The sequence below is a fragment of the Cherax quadricarinatus genome, chromosome 30 (genome assembly GCF_038502225.1).
Source record: "Cherax quadricarinatus isolate ZL_2023a chromosome 30, ASM3850222v1, whole genome shotgun sequence".
Lineage (NCBI taxonomy): Eukaryota > Metazoa > Arthropoda > Malacostraca > Decapoda > Parastacidae > Cherax > Cherax quadricarinatus.
The window spans coordinates 35,336,940-35,360,202 of record NC_091321.1 but is presented as its reverse complement, the minus strand read 5'-3'; the positions used below and the strand labels follow the sequence as shown (position 1 = coordinate 35,360,202).

The 23,263-nt window shown below is 45.3% G+C and overlaps 1 protein-coding gene across 3 annotated transcripts in view; it reads right to left on the bottom strand.

The window, feature by feature from the left end:
* Positions 1–2,821: 2,821 nt before the first annotated feature.
* LOC128692544 (cytochrome P450 9e2-like) overlaps positions 2,822–23,263 on the bottom strand; it is a 108,223-nt gene continuing 87,781 nt past the window's right edge. For all 3 annotated transcript variants that reach the window (XM_070090098.1, XM_070090100.1, XM_070090099.1), the window contains 2 exons: positions 19,636–19,826; positions 2,822–3,258 (listed from right to left, as the gene is read on the bottom strand). In XM_070090098.1, coding sequence (XP_069946199.1) covers positions 3,080–3,258; positions 19,636–19,826 — 370 coding nt within the window. In that variant the 3' untranslated portion in view covers positions 2,822–3,079. The remainder of the gene's footprint in view (positions 3,259–19,635; positions 19,827–23,263) is intronic.

Genomic DNA, 23,263 nt, shown 5'->3' with positions numbered 1-23,263 from the left:
TTCAGAATCATCCTTTCTTTTTGTGTTCTGTCTCGGTCGAGATACACCCTCTGGAACTCCTGATTGTCCCTTAGGTGCACTTTCTCCTTCAGGATCCGGTTTTGAGCTGACTCTGCCATGAAAATCAATTTGACTGGACACTTTTTTCCTCTCACAAACCACCCAATTCTCAGAAAATTTGTCAGCTGGGTCATGTTGCCCTCTCCTATTGCTTTCATGATGCTTTCAATCGCTTTTTTCTCCTGTTTCCTTGCCTTGTAAGTTTCCCCATCTACTTCTCGGAGCCCATAGACAAAAAGGGCCCTCTCCCTTTTGTCCTCTCACTGTGCTTCCCTGAGCATCCTCTGATACGAATTAGTTCCTGCCATTGACGCGTTGCTTCTTATTGTCTCTTCCCTATCCGGTGCCCCTGTGCTTATCTGCTCCTGGACATGGCAGTTGTCTGCTAGAGCCTCTGTGTATAGTCTAGCTCCTTCATTGTCTTTAGTCCCCTCATTAGTTCCTGCTGTTATCTTTGCCTTTTCCCAGGCCCACCTTGGGTCCAATAGAGTCATCGTGTACAGTACATCTCCTTTGTTCCCTACTGTCCCCTCATTGGTGGCTGATGTATTAGTTCTTGGTGTCATGGCTGTACTGTCCTTTGGTTCTTTAGGCTGTTTCAGACTCTTTAGTTCTTCTACTAAGCTCTGTATCTTAGCTTCAGCTGCTGTGATTTGTAATTCCCATTTCCTGCTCTCCTCAGCTATTTCCTCTTCCATTTTCTTGCTGAGCTCTTCCAGCCTCCTCCCCCACTCCTCTCTCCATGTGAGCTCTGCCTCCCAGTCTTCTCTCCCAGGTCCACCACTTGCTTCATCCACCATTCCTCTGGTTCTCCATCCGGGGGTTTGGTGTCCCATGTTTCTTTTCCACAAAAGGAAGAGCTTATGCCAAGAGTGTTGTGGAGGGGGTGTTTGTTGTGGGAAGGGAGGGGGGTGTTTGTTGTGGGGAGAAGGGAGGAGGAGGCAGGGAGGGGAAAAAGGATAGTGAGCTGGAGGGGGGACAGCAACAGAGGGAAGAGAGATGGGGGAAGTCTAAGGGGGACAGGGGGAAGAGCAATGGGGGGAGGGGAGTAGAAGGAGTAGGGAAGATGAGAAGGAAGATGAAGAGAGAGAGAAGGTGGGATAAAGAAAGATTGAGAGTGTGATTGAGTGTGAGTGAGTTAGAGAGAGAGAGAAGGGAAGGGAGTGTGTGGAGCATGTGAGTAGGGTAGGATCAGCCTTTAGTGTGCTTGCAGGCCTAGGAGGCGAGGGGAGAGGGAGGAGGAGAAGGAAGAGGAAGCGAGGGGAGGTATAGGAGGATGATAGAGACAGAGAGTGTGTCTGAGTGTGAGTGAGCTAGAGGGATAGAGAAAGAGGAGGAGGAGGATAGAGAAAGAGATAGTGTGTGTGATTGAGTGTGAGTGAGTTAGAGAGAGAAAGAGAGAGAGAGGGGGAAGGGAGTGTTAGAATGTGTGGGGCGTGTGAGTTGGGTAGGATCAGCCTGTAGTGTGCTTGCAGGCCTAGGAGGCGAGAAGAGGTGAAGGGGAAGATGGAGGAGGTACAGGAAGAGGAGGAGGAGGAGGAGGAGGAAGGGATAGTGGAATAGGAGAGTGGGAGAAAGAGAAAGGGGAAGTAGGGTGGTACAAGGAGAGTGTGAACTGTGGGTGTTGGAGTGGGTATGTGAGATGTATCCATTAGGGTAGGGTGTGTGTGTGTGTGCGTTACTATCCTGCCACGCGAGTCAAGCGAGGGGAGAGGGAGGAGGAGAGGGAGGCATAATCTCGCTGTCAGGCTTTTGGGCCTATCCTAGACTCTCCACGTGCATGCTGTCATGTACCGAGACTGTATTCCCAGTACCGAGTACTGGGAATACCGTGCCTATGCCTTTGCACCTACTCGTGTATACCTGGATCTATACTTACTGAGTAAACACCTGTGCACCTACTCGTGTATAATTGGGTCTATACTTACTTACTGAGTAAACACCTGTGTACCTACTCGTGTATGCCTGGAGCTATGCTTACTGAGTAAACACCTGTGCACCTGTTTGTGCATACCTGGAGCTATACTTACTTGCTGAATAAACACCTGTGCACCTACACGGATATACCTGGAGTTATACTTACTGAATAAACAATGTTAGTGTTAGTTGTCCAACCTTACTGCCTGCGCGTGCACTACAGTGCCTCTGGTCCCCACCTTTATTCCCCTTCCCCACTTCTACTCCTCTGTTTAGTGATTAGTGCCCTAAGTATGATATTCAGCTCTCCAGAGCAGGGTTTATCAACCACGATTATGACCTGTGTGTGTGTGTGTGTGTGTGTGTGTGTGTGTGTGTGTGTGTGTGTGTGTGTGTGTGTGTGTGTGTGTGTGTGTGTGTGTGTGTGTGTGTGTGTGCGTGTGTGTGTGTGTGTGAGTTTGTAAGAAGTAAAGAAAAGCTGATTGTGGCATGCAAAGAGTACGTAACCTTTATTCGGCGCATGTACACACCCTCATTGAAAGGCTATCTCCCCCAACCAGGGAACCAGGGGCTAAGGGTTGATGATGGGGCCCCATCGTTCAACCAGTACCCAGGTTCCAGCCAATGAGAAGATGGTTTTTGGCAATCTCAGAGGTGATGTGGGTACCACTCACCCGTCTACCCTTGTCATTCCCATTCTAGAGCTGGTTGAAGCATGGTCTGCTCTCTAGTGGCTTCTATTCTGCCTTGCTTACCGTGGAGTGCACTAATACCTATCGCTGTACATAGTGTATATAGTGTACATACCTCTGTTCTAAATTGGTGAAGGATAATATAAGTCAAAAATTTTCTGCTGTGTTTATTTTGCTCCCTTTACACCCAGGATAACAGGCCTTTTGAACTCCTGGGTTGTAATACTGATAAAAGGTAAAGTTTAACAAAGTTGGTACAAATATTCCCTACAATTTATTTAAACCCACTAGCAGTTTAAAAAACGATATAGCAATGTAAATTTACACATAGTGAAGCAAGGCATAACGACGTAATTGGAATGTTTATCGTCGTCTGTTGATGGTACAATTCACATTGTTGTGGGTTAATTTTAGCCATATGTGTTACTGGTGATTGGCGTTAATACTAGATTGACGCCTTCTTCTGGTCTCAAAAGGAACGGAGATCTATCAATCTTCAGCCCCGTGTGGTTCTTGTCAAGGTGTATTTCTGCTGCTAGCAGCAGCTTAGCAAGAGCCACCTTGGCCTCCATCAGAGCAAAACGCATACCTAATAAAAAAAAATCAAGATTATATTTGAGAGAGCATGTGTAACTTTAAAAGATTATATTTACTATTAAATTTCACTTAGATTTAGTTATTACACACACACACACACAAACACAAACACACACAAACACAAACAAACAAACGAACGTTTGAGACACTACCAGGCAGAGCAGAGGATGAACCAGCAAGACGGGACTTAATATTCACCTTGAGTAGTTCAGACATTGAAGACGTCACATATGAAAGGCCCCTTGGAGCTAGTGTTCACGTGGTCCTGAACTTCGAATACATAGTAGAGTTACAAGCAGAGATGGAAGCAGGGAGAGAAGGACTGGACAAGCCAAACACAGGCAGAGGAGAGGTTCGTACCCAAGGGGAACATAAATAATGGATTGTCGAGAATGAGCCCATCGTTCACCCGAAGGTGTAGAGAGGCCAAAAGCAAGTGTGCTAGTGAATGGAGAAAGTATAGAAGACATAGCACCAAGGAAAATAAATAGATTAGTCGAAGAGCCAGCAACGAATATACACAGATAAGGAGGGAGGCCCAGTGGCAATATGATAATGACAGCATTGAAAACCAAGTCTGACCCGAAAATACTGTATAGCCACATCAGGAGGAAAACAACAGTCAGAGACGTAGTCAGGCTGAGGAAGGAAGAGGGGGAGATCACAAGAGACGACCGAGATGTTTGTAAAAGAGCAAAACATGAGATTTAAGGAAGTATTTTCAGAGACTGAAAGGGCTCCAGAAATCCGGAATGGTGGAGTACATCAACAAGTGCTGGACACAATACAAACAAAACCGAGGAGGAAGTGAGAGGCTGCTGAGTGACCAAGATACCTCAAAGTCAATGGGACCAGACAGTACCTGTTTGTATGTCTTGAGAGAGGGAGCAAAGCACTGTGTGTGCTACTAACAACAATCTTCAACATATCTGATAGTAATCACATGTGCAACATCTGGGTATCTTTATTGTAGACGTTCCGCCATCCAGTGGCGTTATCAATACAAATTCCAGGACGTAATTTGAAGATAGAACTATATACAGAAGACGAGGCCATCAATCCCTCAGCCTTGGAGTTGGTGTGGAGAGCACCGTGATTGTGGAGATTCTGGAGCAAAGGCAAGGCGGCCGGCGCTTATATACTAACGCCAGGCGGATAGGCACATGTAGCAGACGAGGGCATAGTCACTGGTAGGCGGGATTCCCCAGTGGAAGTAGGTCAAACCAAAAGAGATGGGTTAGTTGTAGTAGTAGGTTATGTACATGTTCTCTTCCTGAGGTCATGTACATAACTCATCTCTTTAGGTCTGACCTACTTCCACTGGGAAATCCCACCAACCACTGACTATGCCCTCGTCCCTTTCCACATGACGTTAGTATATAAGCGTCGACTACGGTGATCTCCACACCAACTCCAAGGCTGAGGGACTGATTACCTCATCTTCTGTATATAGTTCTACAGTCTTCAAATTATGTCCTAAAATTTGGATTGATAAAGCCATTGGATGGCGAAACATCTACAATAAAGATACCCAGATGTTTATCTGGAGAGAGTTCCGGGGGTCAACGCCCCCGCGGCCCGGTCTGTGACCAGGCCTGCTTAGGTCAGTGTCCCAGGATGCGACCCACACCAGTCGACTAACACCCAGGTACCCATTTTACTGATGGGGAACATAGACAACAGGTGGAAAGAAACTCGTCCAATGTTTCTACTCTGGCTGGGAATCGAACCCAGGCCCTCACCGTGTGAAGCGAGAGCGTTAACCACCAGGCCACCAGAGGCATATGTGTCTAAATATCTTATCGGTATTGCATAACACTCTTGTTCAACATATCTATCGAAACAGGGCGACTACTTGAAGTGTGGAATACAGCAAATGAAGTGTCATTTTTCAAGAAAGGAGAGAGACATTCAGCGTTAAACTACAGACCAATATCACTGATTTGTATAGTAGGCAAAAATCATGGATAATATATTAAAAATTAGCATGGGTAGCGCTAAACCCGAAGGGATTATACAGTGCCTGTGGGGGAGGGAAAACATGGAAGGCCAGTCAGAAGTTTATTAAGAGAAGAGTGGTGGAGCACCTAGAGAGGAATGAGTTTATACACGACGACCAGCACGGTTTCAGAGAAGGAAAATCCCGTGTCACAAACCTACTGGTGTTTAATAACAAGGTGACGGAAATAAGACGAGAGAGAGAGAGAGAGAGAGAGAGGTGGGTATATTGCATTTTCTTGGATTGTAGGAAAACTTTCGACACAGTTCCACACAAGAGGTTAGTACAAAAGACAGAGGATCAGGCAGGTGTAACAGGAAAGGCACTGCAATGGATCAGAGAATACCTGACAGGAGGGCAAGAACGAGTAATGATACGTGGTGAGGTGCTAGGACTCAGTCCTAGGACCGGTACTGTTTCTGGTATATGTGAATGACATGACAGAAGGGATAGATACAGAAGTGTCCCTGTTTGCAGACGATGTGAAGCTAATGAGACGAATTCAAGTGGTTGATTCATCTGAGTCTTCAACTTTCAACTGTTTCCCCTTGTTGCTGAGTCCCATCTCTAGAACATCCTGTCCCTGCCCATTTTGTCGATTCCTCTCAGTATTTTATACGCCGTTATCATATCCCCCTATCGTCTGTCCTCTAGTGTCGTCAGGTCGATTTCCCTTATCCTCTCCTCGTAGGACATGCCCCATAGTTCCGGGACTAGTCTTGTTGCAAACCTTTTCACTTTCTCTATTTTCCTTACGTGCTTGGTTAGGTGTGGGTTCCAAACTGGTGCTGCATAGTCCAATATAGGCCTAATGTACATGGTGTACAGGGTCCTGAACGATTCCTTATTGAGATGTCAGAATGTTGTTCTTAGGTCTGCTAGGCGCCCGTATGTTGCAGCAGTTATTTGGTTGATGTGCACCTCAGGAGATGTGCTCGGTGTTATACTCACACCAAGATCCTTTTCCTTGAGTGAGGTTTGTAGTCTCTAGCCCCATGGACTGTACTCCTTCTGCAGTTATTTTTGCCCTAACCCTAATCTTCATGACTTTGCACTTGGTGGGGTTGAACTCCAGGAGTCAGTTGCTGGACCAGACCTGTAGCCTATCCAGATCCCTTTGCAGCTCTGCCTGGTCCTCGTCCGATTGAATTTTTCTCATCAACTTCACATCATCGGCAAACAGGGCACTTCGGAGTCTATACCTTCCATCATGTTCGAGTACGTGTGTGTACTCACCTATTAGTACTCACCAATTTGTGGTTGCAGGGGTCGAGACTCGGCTCCTGGCCCTGCCTCCTCACTGACCGCTACGAAGTCCTCTCTACCCCTGCTCCATAAGGTTTATCATACCTCGTCTTAAAACTATGTATGGCTTCTGTCTCCAATGCATCACTTGCCAGACTATTCCACTTCCTGACAACTCTATGACTGAAGAAATACTTCCTAACATCCCTTTGACTCATCTGGGTCTTCAACTTCCAATTGTGACCCCTCGTTTCTGTGTCCCATCTCTGGAACATCTTGTCTTTGTCCACCTTATCTATTCCTCACAATATTTTGTATGTCGTTATCATGTCACCCCTAACTTTCCTGACTTTCAGTGCCGTCAGGCCGTTTACCCTTAACCTTTCTTCGTAGGACATTCCCCTTAGCTCTGGAACTAGCCTTGTAGCAAACCTTTGCACTTTTTCTAATTTCTTGACGTCCTTGACCAGGTGAGGGTTCCAAACTGGTGCTGCATACTCCAGTATGGGCATGACGTACACGGTGTACAGTCTTGAACGATTCCTTACTGAGGTATCGGAACGCTATTGTCAGGTTTTCCAGGCGCCCATATGCTGCAGCAGTTATCTGGTTGATGTGTGTTTCCGGAGACATGTTCAATATTATACTCACCCCAAGATCTTTCTCCTTAAGTGAGGTTTGCAGTCTTTGGCCACCTAGCATATATTCTGTCTGCGGTCTTCTTTGCTCATCTCTGATCTTCATGACTTTGCATTTGGCAGGGTTAAATTCGAGAAGCCAGTTGCTGGACCAGGCTTCCAGCCTGTCTAGGTCTCTTTGTAGTCCTGTCTGATTCTCATCTGATTTAATTCTCATAAAAATTCACATCGTCTGAGAACTGGGACACATCTGAGTCTATCCCTTCCATCATGTCATTCACATATTTCAAAAATAGCAATGGTCCTAGGACTGACCCCTGTGGGACCCGCTCGTCACAGGCGCCCACTGTGATACCTCATCCCGTACCATGACTCGTTGTTGCCTCCCTGTCAGGTATTCTCTGATCCATTGCAGTACCCTTCCTGTTATAAGTGCCTGATCCTCTATCTTCTACACTAATCTTTTGTGAGGAACTGTGTCGGAGGCCTTCTTGCAGTCAAAGAAAATGCAGTCAACCCACCTTATTCTCTCTCTCTCTCTCTCTCTCTCTCTCTCTCTCTCTCTCTCTCTCTCTCTCTCTCTCTCTCGTGTCTTACTTCTGTTACCTTGTCATAAATCTCCAGAAGGTTTGTGACACAGGATTTGCCTTCCATGAATCCGTGCTGGTGTCGTGTATAATCTTGTTCTGTTCCAGGTGCTCCACCATTCTCCTCCTGATAATCTTCTTCATGACTTTGCATACTATACACGTCAGTGACACAGTTCTATAATTTAGTGCTTCGTTAAAAAAGGCCTGAGCTTGCTACCATCTGCAGCTCATAAGACTGCCATCCCCACGAGCCCCTTTGGGGAGGGGCAGATGGCAGACCAGAGGTCTAGCTTCTCCCTACGAGCCTCGTGAGGGCAGAGAATGTGGCTAGGCCTGGGGACAGTTGGTCCCAAAGATGAGGGGGTACTTGTACCTTCTCCCATGGGAGACTTAGGTCTCGAGACACTCCCCAGATAGGGAGCCAAGGCCGGGTCACCACTATTTGGAAAAGACCCGGGCGGGGAGAATACCGGCGAATAAAAAAATAAAAAAAAGTGCTTCGTTTCTGTCTCCTTAAAAATTGGGGCTACATTTGCCGTCTTTCTTTCCTCAGGTAGTTGCCCAGTTTCAAGGGATGTGTTGAAACTTTGGCTGTGTGCCTCTGGCAATGTGAGTGTGTGTGTGTACTCACCTATTTGTGGTTGCAGGGGTCAAGTCATAGCTCCTGGCCCCGCCTCTTCACTGATTGCTACTACGTCCTCTCTCTCCCTGCTCCATGAGCCTCATCAAACCTCGTCTTAAAACTATTTATGGATCCCGCCTCCACTACGTCATTTTCTAGGCTAGTCCACGGCCTGACAACTCAATGACTGACGAAATACTTCATAACATCCCTTTGACTCATCTGAGTCTTCAACTTCCAATTGTGTCCCATCTCTGGAACATCCTGTCTTTGTCCACCATGTCTATTCTGCTCAGTATTTTATATGTCATTATCATGTCTCCTCTGACCCTCCTGTCCTCCAGTGTCGTCAGGCCAATTTCCCTTAACCTTTCTTCGTAGGACAATCCCCTTATCTCTGGGACTAGTCTTGTTGCAAACCTTTGAACTTTCTCTAATTTCATGACGTGCTTGACCAGGTGTGGATTCCAAACTGGTGCTGCGTACTCCAGTATGGCCTTGACGTATATGGTGTACAGTCTTGAACGATTTCTTACTGAGGTGTTGGAACGGTATTCTTAGGTTTGCCAGACGCCCATATGCTGCAGCAGTTATCTGATTGATGTGCGCCTCACTAGATGTGCTCGGTATTACACTCACACCAAGATCTTTTTCCTTGAATCAGGTTTACAATCTTTGGCCACCTAGACTATACAGTGTCTGCAGTTTTCTTTGCCCTTCCCCGATCTTCATAACTTTGCATTGGGCAGGGTTAAATTCAAGGAGCCAGTTGCTGGACCAGGCTTGTACCCTGATCCTCGTCCGATTTGAATCTCATTAACTTCACATCATCCGCAAACAAGGACAATACTGAGTCTATCGCTTCCGTTATGTCATTCACATATACCAAAAACCGCACAAGTCCTAGGACTGACCCCTGTGGAACCCCGCTGACACCTCGTCACGTTCGATGACTCGTTGTTGCCTCCCTGTCAGGTATTCTCTGATCCAGTGCAGTACCTTTCCTGTTATGTGTGCCGGATCCTCTAGTCTGCAATAACTTCTTGTGAAGAACTGTGTCTAAGGTCTTCTTGCAGTCCAAGAAAATGCAGTCTATCCACTCCTCTCTCTCTTGTCTTACTTCTGTCACATTGTCATAAAACTCTATTAGGTTTGTGACACAAGATTTTCCTTCCCTGAAACCGTGCTGGAGGTCCATTAGACGCTTGTTTCTTTCCAGGTGCTCCACCACTCTCCTCCAGATGATCTTCTCCATGACTTTGCATACTATACACGTTAGTGACACAGTTCTGTAGTTTAATGTCTCGTGTCTGTCTCCTTTTTTAAAATGGGGACTGCATTTGCCATCTTCCATACCTCAGGTAGTTGCCCAGTTTCAATGGATGTGTTGAAGATATTTGCTAGTGGCACACACAACATCTCTGCTCCCTCTCTAAGGACCCATGGAGAGATGTTTGGTCCCATTGTCTTTGAGGTATCAAATTCGCATAGCAGCTTCTTCAACTCCTCCTCGGTTATGTGTACCTAATCCAGCACTTGTTGGTGTACCTTCCTGTTCTGATATCCTGGAGTCCTACCGGTTTCCATTGTAAATACTTCTTTAAATCTCATGTTGAGTTCCTCACATACCACTTGGTCTTTTCTTGTGAACTCCCCATCATCCTTCCTCAGTCTGATTACCTGGTCCTTGGCTGTTGTTTTCCTCCTCATGTGGCTATACAACAGCTTCGAGTCAGACTTGACTTTCGATGCTATGTAATTTTAGTATTGTCACTGAGCCTCCCTTCTTATCACTATTTTCCTGGGTCCTTTGCCTTCTGTGCCTTTTCCATTCTTTAGTACACCTAGTTTTTGCCTCCCTACACCTTTGGGTGAATCAAGGACTCGTCCTGGTCTTCCCATTATTTCTGTTTCCCTGGGGAATAAACCTCTTCTCTACCTCCTTACATTTTGTTGTCACATAGTCCATCATTTCTTTTACTGGTTTTCCTTCCCTGCCAGTTCTCTCTACCACTGAACGTCTTGCAGGAAGTTCCTCATGCCTGAGTAGTTCCTCCTTCTGTAGTTTGGTTTATCCCATCCTATTCCTGCTACTCGCTCCACTTGTAGCTAAACTATGTAGTCAAAACACAGAACCACATGATCACTATCTCCAAGAGACCTTACGTACATGATATTCTCGATGTCCAAACTACTCAAGGTGCATCATCCTCACCTCTCTCTCTGGTAGTGTTTAACATGTTGATGCATGAGGTTTTCCGCTACCACATCCATCATCTTGGCTCTCCATGTTTCGGGACCCCCATGGGGCTCAAGGTTTTCCCAGTCAATCTGATTGTGATTGAAATCACCCATAACTAGTAGCTTTGCTCCTCCCATGTGAGCTCTTTTGGCCTCCTCGGCTAGTGTGTCTACCATTACTCTGTTGCTCTCGTTGTATTCTTCTCTTGGCCTCCTGCAGTTCTGTGGTGGGTTGTACATTACTGCAATTACCATATTATGACCCTCAGACTGGATTGTTCCTACTATGTAGTCTCTTTCGCCCATACCATCCATTCCTTCCATTTCCTCAAAACCCCACCAGTTTTTAATGAGCAGTGCAATCCTCCTCCCCCTCTCCTGCCTCTGTCTTTCCTGAGTATGAACCTGGAGAGATGCATTGGCTGGGATAGAAGAGTCCTACAGTGTAGCAGGAGAGGAAGGAGGTTGGAGGGTAACTATGGAAGAAGATGGTGGGGAACAGGGGAAGAGGAGACTACGTGAGGGGGGTGAAGCTCCACCTTCATGAGAGAGCTGGAAAGAGGGTGAGAACTAGGCTACGAGGTAGAAGATTCTGTACAGGTGATAGACGTGAAGAAAGTGTAGGTATGCGAGGTCTCATAGGTTGAGAAGAAAGTGAGGGAGATGAAGAAGTAGAAATAGGAAGCGGTGTGGAGGTAGGAGTGTCAAAGGATAGAACTGCAAAAGAATTAGAAACTTGGCTGACCTCGGAAGACATCGATGCAGAAGGATTGGGAGGCAGGAGGACCGTTGAGGTTGGAGGTCTTTGGGCTACCTGAGCATATGGGACACAAGGAAGTTTTCCCTGAAGGCAGAGTTGAGAGAGTGCCATTGTGTAAAGCCCTTAGGATTTGATATCCGGGTGGAAAGATTGCATCTGTTATCATCCTGGTGAGCTTTGTTTCTATGAGTGTTATTATGACTGGGGATATCTCCTTTATTCTTTCATGCCACTCCTCAAACGTATTTGTCATTCTGTCTGCATTTGTACACCACACCTTCAACTTCTTTTCTAAAACTGTTGTCTGGGGGTACGTTGGGATTGGGGAAGTGGGAGACCTAATAAGGAACTATGGGTAGTTGCTGTGGGAGTGGAGTTTGTAATGAGGTGGACAGGGGCATTAGATATGGCATGCGTGTTTTGGGTTAGAATGTTTGGTGCATTGGTGTTGTCCTGGTTGGGAGGCTTCTGTAGGCGGATGTGAGGGAGGTTGAAATTGATCTTCCTCCTGAGTCTGCTTTCTACTGTCCATCTCCATCTTCACCTCTCTTTCCTCCTTTTGTCTTTGTAATATGTCTCAGTTTCTGCCTTTCTTCTTGGGTTCTGTCACAGTCGAGATACACCTTCTGGTACGCTGGCATATTCCTTAGTCTTGCTTTCTCCTGCAGGAACCTGTTCCAAGTCGATTCTGCCTTGAAAGTCACTTTCACTGGCCGGGTTCTTCTTGCAAACCCCCCCATTCTCCGAAAATTTGCCAGCTGGGTTATGTCATCTTCTATTGCTTTTATGATGCTTTTGATCACATTTTTCTCCCCTTGTCTCCTTGCTTCGTAAGTTTCCCCTTCAACTTCCTGGAGCCCATAAACAAAGACTGACCTCTCTCTTTCATTCTCCCACTGCATATCTTCTCAGCTTTCCCTGGGCTCTGCTGTGGTCTGTTAGGGCCTCCACATATAGCTTAGCACTTTCATTTTCTACAGTCCCCTCGATTGCTCCTGATGTGATTCTCTCTTTTTCTCAGGCTCCACAATGGTCTGATAGGGCCTATCCATCGTTCCCTACTGTCTCATTGTTTGTGACTGAGGTAGCAGTCTCTGATGTCATTACCAAATTGTTCTTTAGTTCTTTAGGCTGTTTCAGATTTTTCAATTCCTCTTCTAATTTCTGTATCCTAGCCTCTGCTGCTGTGATTTGCATCTCCCACTTCTTGCTTTCTGCATCTATCCTGTCCTCCATTCTCATGGTAAGTTCTTCTAGCTTCTTTCCCCATGTGTGTATGTGCATGTGTGGGGTGTGTGTACTCACCTAATTGTAGTTGCAGAGGTCCTGGCCCCATCTCTTCACTGAATGCTACTAAGTTCTCTCTCTCCCTGCTCCATGAGCTTGATCATACCTCGTCTTAAAGCTATGTATAGTTCCTGCCTCCACTACTTCACTCGCCAGACTGTTCCACTTCCTGACCACTCTGTGACTGAAGAAACGCTTCCTAACATCCCTGTGGCTCATCTGAGTCTTCAACTTCCAAGAGTAACCCCTTGTTTCTGTGTCCCCTCTCTGGAACATCTTATCTCTGTACATCCTGTCTATTCCACACAGTATTTTATATGTATTTATCATGTCTCCCCTATCCCTCCTGTCCTCTAGTGTCGTCAGGCTGATTTCCCTCAACCTTTCTTCATAGGACATTCCCCTTAGCTCTGGAACTAACCTTGTCGCAAACCTTTGCACTTTCTCTAATTTCTTGATGCGCTTGATCAAGTGTGGGTTCCAAACAGGTGCTGCATACTCCAGTATGGGCCTGACGTACACAGTGTAGTGTCTTGAAAGATTCCTTACTTAGGTATCGGAATGCTAATCTCAGGTTTGCCAGGCGCCCATATGCTGCAGCAGTTATCTGGTTGATGTGTGCTTCCGGAGACATGCTCTGTGTTATACTCAAGCCAAGATCTTTCTCCTTGAGCGAGGTTTGCAGTCGTTGGCCACCTAGCCTATACTCTGTCTGCAGTCTACTTTGCCCTTCTACGATCTTCATGACATTGTACTTAGAAAAGGTTGAATTCGAGAAGCCAGTTGCTGGACCACGTATCCAGCCTGTTCAGGTCACTTTGAAGGCCTACCTGATCCTCATCTGATTTAATTCTCCTCATTAACTTCACATCATCTGCGAACAGGGATGCCTCTGAGTCTATCCCTTCCATCATGTCATTCACATATACCAAAAATAGCACTGGTCCTAGGGCCGACCCCTGTGGGACCCCCCTCGTCACGGGTGCCCACTGTGATACCTCATCACGTACCATGGCTTGTTGTTGCCTCCCTGACAGATATTCTCTGATCCAGTGAAGTGCCCTTCCCATTATACACGCCTGATCCTCTAGTTTCTGCACTAATCTCTTGTGAGGAACTGTGTTGAAGGCCTTCTTGCAGTCCAAGAAGATGCAATCAACCCACCCCTCTCTCTCATCTCTTACTTCTGTTACTTTATCATAAAACTCCAGAAGGTTTGTGACACAGGATTTGCCTTCCATGAAACCGTGCTGGTTATCATTTATATTTTTGTTCCGTTCCAGGTATTCCACCACTCTCCTTCTGATAATCTTCTCCAGGACTTGGCATACTATACACGTCAGTGACAGTGGTCTGTAGTTTAGCACCTCTTTTCTGTCTCCTTTAAAAACGGGAACTACATTTGCCGTCTTCCATACCTCAGGTAGTTGCCCAGTTTCACGGGATGTGTTGAAGATTGTGGTTAATGGGACACACAGCATTTCTGCTTCCTCTCTAAGAACCCATGGGGAGATGTTGTCTGGTCCCATTGCCTTTGAGGTATCAAGGTTACTTAGCAGCTTCTTTGCCTCCTCCTCAGTTGTTTGTATGTCATCCAGCACTTGTTGGTGTATTCCCTGTTGGTGTTCCCCTCTGTCCTGTCTTCCCAGAGTCCTTCCTGTCTCCACTGTGAGTACTTCCTTAAACCTCTTGTGGAGTTCCTCACATAACTCTTGATCGTTTCGTGTGAGTTCCCCACCTTCTTTCCTCAGCCTGATCACCTGGTCTTTGGCTCTTGTCTTTCTCCTAATGTGGCTATACAGCAGTTTCGGGTCAGACTTGACTTTTGATGCTATGTTCATACTGTCTCTGGGCCTCACTCCTTATCTCTGTATACTCGTTTCTGGCTCTTCGACTGATCTCCTTATTTTCTTGTGTCCTTTGCCTTCTGCACTTCTTTCATTCTCTAATGCACTTAGTTTTTGACTCCCTACACTTTCGGGTAAACCAAGGACTCACTTTGGTCTTCCCATTAATTCTGTTGCCCTTAAGAACAAACCTTTCCTCTACCTCCTTGCATTTTGTTGTTACATATTCCATCATTTCGTTTCCTACCAGTTCTCTGTCCCTCTGAACCTCCCGCAGGAAGCTCCTCACACCTGTGTAGTCCCCCGTTTTATAGTTTGGCTTTTCCCAGTCTACTCCTGTTACCCTCTCCACGTGCAGCTCTACAATGTAATCAAAACTCAGAACCACTTGATCGCCAGCTCCAAGAGGCCTCTCATATTTGATGTCCTCAATGTCTGAACTGCTCAGGGTGAACACAAGGCCCAGTCTTGCTGGTTCATCCTCCCCTCTCTCTCTCTGGTAGTGTCCCTGACGTGTTGATGCATGAGGTTTTCCAGTACCACATCCATCATCTTCGCTCTCCATGTGTCAGGACCCCATGAGGCTCCAGGTTTTCCCAGTCAATATCCCTATGGTTGAAATCACCCATAACCAGTGTGTGTGATCATGTACTCACCTATTTGTGGTTGCAGGGGTCGAGTCTTAACTCCTGGCCCCGCCTCTTCACCGGTTGCTACTGGGCCCTCTCTCTCCTCGCTCCATGAGCTTTATCAAACCTCGTCTTAAAACTGTGTATGGTTCCTGCCTCCACTACGTCATTTTCTAGGCTATTCCACTGCCTTACAACTCTATGACTGAAGAAATACTTCCTACTATCTGTCTGACTCATTTGTGTCTTCAACTTCCAATTGTGGCCTCTTGTTTCTGTGTCCCCTCCCTGGAACATCCTGTCTTTGTCCACCTTGTCTATTCCACGCAGTATTTTATATGTCGTTATCATGTCTCCCCTGACCCTCCTCTCCTCCAGTGTCGTCAGGCCGATTTCCCTTAATCTTTCATCATAGGACATTCCCCTTAGCTCTGGAACTAACCTTGTCGCAAACCTTTGTACTTTCTCTAGTTTCTTGACGTGCTTTATCAAGTGCGGGTTCCAAACAGGTGCTGCATACTCCAGTATGGGCCTGACATACACGGTGTACAGTGTCTTGAATGATTCCTTACTAAGGTATCGGAATGCTGTTCTCAGGTTTGCCAGGCGCCCATATGCTGCAGCAGTTATCTGATTGATGTGTGCTTCCGGAGACATGCTCGGTGTTATACTCACCCCAAGATTTTTCTCCTTGAGTGAGGTTTGCAGTCTTTGGCCACCTAGCCTATACTCTGTCTGTGGTCTTCTGTGCCCTTCCCCTATCTTCATGACTTTGCATTTGGCAGGATTAAATTCGAGAAGCCATTTGCTGGACCAGGTGTCCAGTCTGTCCAGGTCTCTTTGAAGTCCTGCCTGGTCCTCATCAGATTTAATTCTCCTCATTAACTTCACATCATCTGCAAACAGGGACACTTCTGAGTCTAACCCTTCCATCACGTCGTTCACATATACCAAAAATAGCACTGGTCCTATGACCGACCCCTGTGGGACCCCGCTCGTCACATGTGCCCACTGTGATACATCTTTACGTACCATGACTCGTTGTTGCCTCCCTGTCAGGTATTCTCTGATCCATTGCAGTGCCCTTCCTGTTATATGCGCCTGATGCTCTAGCTTCTGCACTAATCTCTTGTGAGGAACTGTGTCAAAGGCCTTCTTGCAGTCCAAGAAGATGCAATCAACCCACCCCTCTCTCTCGTGTCTTACTTCTGTTATTTTATCGTAAAACTCCAGAAGGTTTGTGACACAAGATTTGCCTTCCGTGAATCCGTGCTGGTTGGCATTTATACTCTTGTTCCGTTCCAGGTGCTCCACCACTCTCCTCCTGATAATCTTCTCCATAATTTTGCATACTATACACGTCAATGACACAGGTCTATAGTTTAGTGCCTCTTTTCTGTCTCCTTTTTTAAAAATGTGTGTGTGTGTGTGTGTGTGTGTGTGTGTGTGTGTGTGTGTGTGTGTGTGTGTATGAACATGTGTACTCACCTATTTGTACTCACCTATTTGTGGTTGCAAGGGTCGATTCACAGCTCCTGGCCCCGCCTCTTCGCTGATTGCTACTAGGTCCTCTCTCTCCCTGCCCCATGAGCTCTATCATACCTCGCCTTAAAACTATGTATGGTTCCCGCCTCCACTACGTCACTTTCTAGGCTATTCCACGGCATGACTACTCTATGACTGAAGAAATACTTCCTAACATCCCTTTGATTCATCTGAGTCTTCAACTTCCAATTGTGGCCTCTTGTGCCTGTGTCCCTTCTCTGGAACATCCCGTCTTTGTCCACCTTGTCTATTCCGCACAGTATTTTATATGTCGTTAATATGTCTGCCCTGACCCTCCTGTCCTCCAGTGTCGTCAGGCCGATTTCCCTCAACCTTTCTTCGTAGGACAATCCCCGTAGCTCTGGGACTTGTCTTGTTGCAAACCTTTGCACTTTCTCTAATTTCTTGACGTGATTGACTAGGTGTGGATTCCAAACTGGTGCTGCATACTCCAGTATGGGCCTGACGTAAATGGTATACAGAGTCTTAAACGGATCCTTACTGAGGTATCGGAACGCTATCCGTAGGTTTGCCAGGCGCCCGTATGCTGCAGCAGTTATCTGATTGATGTGCGCCTCAGGAGATATGCTCGGTGTTATACTCACCCCGAGATCTTTTTCCTTGAGTGAGGTTTGCAGTCTTTGGCCATCTAAACTATATTGTGTCTGCGGTCTTCTTTGCCCTTCCCCAATCTTCATGACTTTGCATTTGGCAGGGTTAAAATCAAGGAGCCAGTTGCTGGACCAGGCTTGTAGCCTGTCCAGGTCTCTTTGTAGTTCTGCCTGATCCTCATCCGATTTGATTCTTCTCATTAACTTCGCATCATCTGCAAACAAGGACACTTCTGAGTCTATCCCTTCCGTTATGTCGTTCACATATACCAAGAACAGCACAGGTTCTAGGACTGACCCCTGTTTAACCCCGCTTGTCACAGGCGCCCACTCTGACACCTCGTCGCGTACCATGCTCGTTGTGCCTCCCTGTCAGATATTCTCTAATCCATTGCAGTGCCTTTCCTGTTAAGTGTGCCTGATCCTCTAGCTTTTGCAGTAACTTCTTGTGAGGAACTGTGTCGAAGGCCTTCTTGCAGTCCAAAAATATGCAGTCGATCCACTCCTCTCTCTCTTGTCTTACTTCTGTCACCTTGTCATAAAACTCTAGTAGGTTTGTGACACAGGATTTTCCTTCCCTGAAACCATGCTGGTTGTCAATTATACACTTGTTTCTTTCCAGGTGCCCCACCACTCTCCTCCTGATGATCTTCTCCATGACCTTGCATACTATACACGTTAGTGATACAGGTCTGTAGTTTAGTGCCTCATGTCTCTCTCCCTTTTTAAAAATTGGGACTACATATGCCATTTTCCATACCTCAGGGAGTTGCCCAGTTTCAAATGATGTGTTGAAGATCTTTGTTAATGGCTCACACAATATCTCTGCTCCCTCTTTAAGGACCCATGGAGAGATGTTGTCTGGTCCCACCGCCTTTGAGGTGTCAAGTTCGCATAGCAGCTTCTTCACCTCCTCCTTGGTTATATGTACCTCATCCAGCACTTGCTGGTGTGCCCCCCTGTTCTGATTTCCTGGAGTCCTACTGGTTTCCACTGTAAATACCTCTTTAAATCTTGTGTTGAGCTCATGACATACCTCTTGATCGTTTCTTGTGAATTCCCCATCACCCTTCCTCAGTCTGATTACCCGGTCCTTGACTGTTGTTTTCCTCCTGATGTTGCTGTACAACAGCTTCGGGTCAGTCTTTACTTTTGATGCTATATCATTTTCATATTGTCTCTGAGCCTCCCTTCTTTTCTGTGCATATTCGTTTCTGGCTCTTCGGCTGATTTCTTTATTTTCCTGAGTTCTCTGTCTTCTGTACCTTTTCCATTCTCTAGTACACCTAGTTTTTGCCTCCCTACACCTTTGGGTGAACCAAGGACTCGTTCTGTTCTTCCCATTATTTCTGTTTCCCTTGGGAACAAACCTCTCCTCTGCCTCCTTTCATTTTGTTGTGACATAGTCCATCATTTCTTGTACTGGTTTTCCTGTCAGTTCCCTCTCCCACTGAATGTCTTGAAGGAAGTTCCTCATGCCTGAGTAGTTCCCCCTTTTGTAGTTTGTTTTTTTCCAGCCTATTCCTACTACTCTCTCCACTTGGAGCTCAACTATGTAGTCGAAGCACAGAACCACATGATCACTAGCTCCCAGGGGCCTTTCATACATGATACCCTCGATGTCCGAACTACTCAAGGTGAATACAAGGTCCAGCCTTGCTGGTTCATCCTCTCCTCTCTCTCTGGTAGTGTCTCTAACATGTTGATGCATGAGGTTTTCCAGTACCACATCCATCATATTGGCTCTCCATGTTTCGGGACCCCCATGGGGCTCAAGGTTTTCCCAGTCAATCTCCTTGTGATTGAAATCACCCATAACTAGTAACTTTGCTCCCCCCATGTGTGCTCTCCTGGCCACCTCGGCTAGTGTGTCGATCATTGCTCTGTTGCTCTCATCATATTCTTCTTTTGGCCGCCTGCAGTTCTGTGGTGGGTTGTACATTACTGCAATTATCACCTTATGTCCCTCAGACTGGATTGTTCCTACTAAGTAGTCCCTTTCGCCCGTGCCATCCATTCCTTTCATTTTCTCAAAACCCCACTGGTTTTTAATGAGCAGTGCAACTCCTCCTCCCCCTCTCCTCCCTCTGTCTTTCCTGAGGATTTGATATCCGGATGGAAAGATTGAATCTGTTATTATTCTGGTGAGTTTTGTTTCTGTGAGTGCTATTATGTGTGTGTATGCATGTGTGTGTGTATGTGTGTGTGTGCGTGCGTGTGTGTGTGTGTGTGTGTGTGTGTGTGTGTGTGTGTGTGTGTGTGTGTGTGTGTGTGTGTGTGTGTGTGTGTGTGTGTGTGTGTGTGTGTGTGTGTTTGTGTGTGTGTGTCTTCATAAATATAAGTGATTAATCTTACCTATGCAGTTTCTAGGTCCCATTCCAAAGGGTATGTGAGTGAAGCTGGTGATGTTGGATTTGTTTTCCGGCAGGAAGCGGTCTGGCTGAAACTCTTCGGGTTCTGGCCAGTAGCGAGGGTCGTGGTGCAGACTCCAGAACGGGACAGTCACCACATCGCCGGGATGTAGAATTAACTCAGTGCCAGGTATTCTGTTAGTACAAATTTCCTTTTTTATTATGAAAGAATATTATTAAGCTTGATTTCATTCAGGATAGCAGATAATATGACAGGAAACTATAAAAAAATGAGAGGTTTCTGTGATATCTTCTGATCAACTAGGTTTCGAAGTTCTCAACGTAATGGGTATTGCTAACCTGAACAGTCAACAATGAACAAGGTGTTAACCATTAATCTTGGTCTAATGCTAAAATCCACTGACATTTATTCACATATCATTCGACAGGTAACCTGTACTTACCATAAGATGAAAAGGCCTATGGCTGAAAAGGGTCCAAAGTTCCTGGTTGCTCTGACAGTTCATTATTAGAATTCACCCTCATGAAATATATTATAAAAATTTAGAAAGGGCAAATTGTGATCGGAAATTGAGTACAGGTTAAGGCACAAAGAGTGTAGAACTTAATCCAAGAACAGGTCCTCATGGAAAGCATACTACCGACCATATTACCAGAGGAACACAGCCAAATAACCTCTGCAGCTAATATACATTGGGAAATCCAATAAGTACCTTTTACGACACTCCATACAAAAAAAAAATGCCATTTACGACACTACATACGACATATGTCAGACCCATCTTTGTGTATGCAACACCAGAAAAAAGAAACTGAAATGAAATTTGAAAATGATATAGCAACAACAAAATAAAAATAAAGACACATTTGAAGAGGCAAGTTATAAGGCTGGAGTAGGAAGATGGAACACTAATGGAGAGAAGCAGATAATTATATCAAAACTTATTCAAAGATTCTATGAGGTCTTTTCAGAAAATAATAGTGTGACTTTGTAAATGGTCCAAGTCGGACAGAAACGTTGTCGTCAGCTCCTCTCTTTTATGTGCGGGTTATTTGTGAATCGTTCCAGTCACGGTATTGTGCCTTTTTTGTTGTACAAGAAAGGTATAAAATACCGACAATATGAGAGTTAAGACACATGTGCAACATCTGGATATCTTTATTGTAGACGTTTCGCCATCCAGTGGCTTTATCAATACAGATTCTAGAACATAACTAAAGACAGTAGAACTATATACAAAAGATGAGGTAATCAGTCCCTCAGTCTGGAATTAGCGTTCACAGCATCGTGGTGGAGGAGAATCTGGAGCAAAGGCAAGAAGACTGGCGGTTATATAGGCGTCAGTGGATAAGGACGTGTAGCAGACGAGGGTAGGCGGGATTCCCCAGTGGAAGTAGGTCCTACCTAAAGAGATGGGTTAGTTGTAGTAGTAGTTGTCGTAGTCGTGAAGGTTATGTACATGTCCTCAGAATCAAGATTCCATGATGTTGCAGTGTCTGACAAGTTGTGCAAGAATAGTATACAATACCGACAATATGAAAGTTAAGACTTGTCAGACACTGCAACATCATGGAATCTTGGTTCAGAGGACATCTACAAGACCTTCTTCACGGCTGCTACAACTAACCCATCTCTTTAGGTAGGACCTACTTCCACTGGGGAATCCCGCCTACCAGTGACTATGCCCTCGTCTGCTACACGTCCTTATCCACTGACGCTATATAATCGCCAGTCTTCTTGTCTTTGCTCCAGATTCTCCTCCACCACGATGCCGTGAACACTAACTCCAAGGCTGACGGACTGATTACCTCATCTTTTGTATATAGTTCTATCGTCTTTAGTTATGTTCTTGAATCTGTATTGATAAAGCCACTGGATGGTGAAAGGTCTACAATAAAGATATCCAGATGTTGCACATGTGTCTTGCCTTTTTTGTTATTAACAGTAAAGAGATACTGGAAAATATCATCATCAGACCAAAACAATAAGAGGTAGAAAGCATCAGCATAACAAGATGAAGTGATGAGATTACTAAGAGAACTTGATGTAACGACAACAACGGGACAAGATAACATCTTCATGGATGCTTAAAGAAGGAGTGGAATTGCTGGGTGACTCACAAGCAAAGTGTACGACCAGTCTCTGATCAGTACAAGTTCCAGGAATTTGAAGAAAAGGCAAATGTCGTTTCAAATATAGAATGGAGAATAGGCAAGAGACACTGAATTGCAGACTAGTTTCTCTAATATACATTTTGTCGGATGTTATGGAGAAGGAAGAAAGAATGGAAAAAATACTGAAGCACTTGAGAATATTCTTTAATGAAAAGCATCATTAATTCAGTGATGGAAAATCCTGTCTTACAAATATGCTGAGGTTCAATGACAGAGTCACAGAAGTAAAACAAGAACACATAGTTGAATAGATTACGATTTACTGGACTGTGGGAAAACATTTGATACAATTCTACACCAGAGGTTAATATAAAAATAAGAGGAACAGGAAGGGTTAAAATTCAAGTTGCTCCACTGGGTCAAGGAGAACCTGAATGACAGACAGCAGAAAGTAACAATAATGAAAACATCAGAATGAAGGCAAAAACAAATGAAATTCCACAAGCATCAGTATTAGGAGGGCTACAATTCTAATATATATGAACCACCTACCAGAACTGATGGAGTTCTGGTGTAAATCTGTATAACTCTGCCGATGATGCAAAACTAATACGATGTATAAGAACTGAAATGGATCGGTATAAACTCCAGAGAGACTTCAACAGACTGCAGATGTGGTCAAACTAGATATTTATTGAATTCAACTCGAACAAATTTAAAAGGATGAGGGCAGATAGGATGCAGAGGATATTATTATTAAAATCATGGGAGAACGCTAAACCTGTAGGATTATACAGCCCTTTTGGGGCGATGGAAGGTATTCAGGCTCCAATTCTCTAGAACAAGAGCTCCTCACCAGCGTCATGGAACCTCCCTTGAGGGGACGCAGAAGATAGCATGGATAGAGATAACCAGGTCCTTTTCTCTCTCTGATAACACTATGTATTATTATTATTATTATTATTATTATTATTATTATTATTATTATTATTATTATTATTATTATTATATTCATAGAAAGCACTAAACCGACAACTGTCATACAGGGCTGCGAGGCAGTATGTAGTGCAGAGGTTATAATCAGGTAGGTGGAGAGGGGATCAGAGGTGAGGGAAGAAAAGGAGTGGAAGGGACGCTAAGTGCTATATGTCAAAGTTCGTATAATAATGTAGTTGCTGACAAAAAGTCAAAAAGTGCTTGGGAGTCAAAGGTGAGGTCGTCTGCAAGTAAAGAAGATAAAATAAGAATGGTAGAGCAGCGGCGGCATTGGAGGTAAATCCTGCGAACTCGCTGGCAAATCGGGCAATCGACAAGGAAATGAAGAACCGAAATAGGGACCTGACAAGCCTCACAGAGAGGAACACTGCATCTATCCATGAGATACCCATGGGTAAGGCGTGTATGACCAATGCAGAACTGGGAGAGTGCAGTCTCCCGAGAACGGCAATGGTGGTGGGAAGATGGCCACAAACCTAAAAGTGGTTTAACAGAACGCA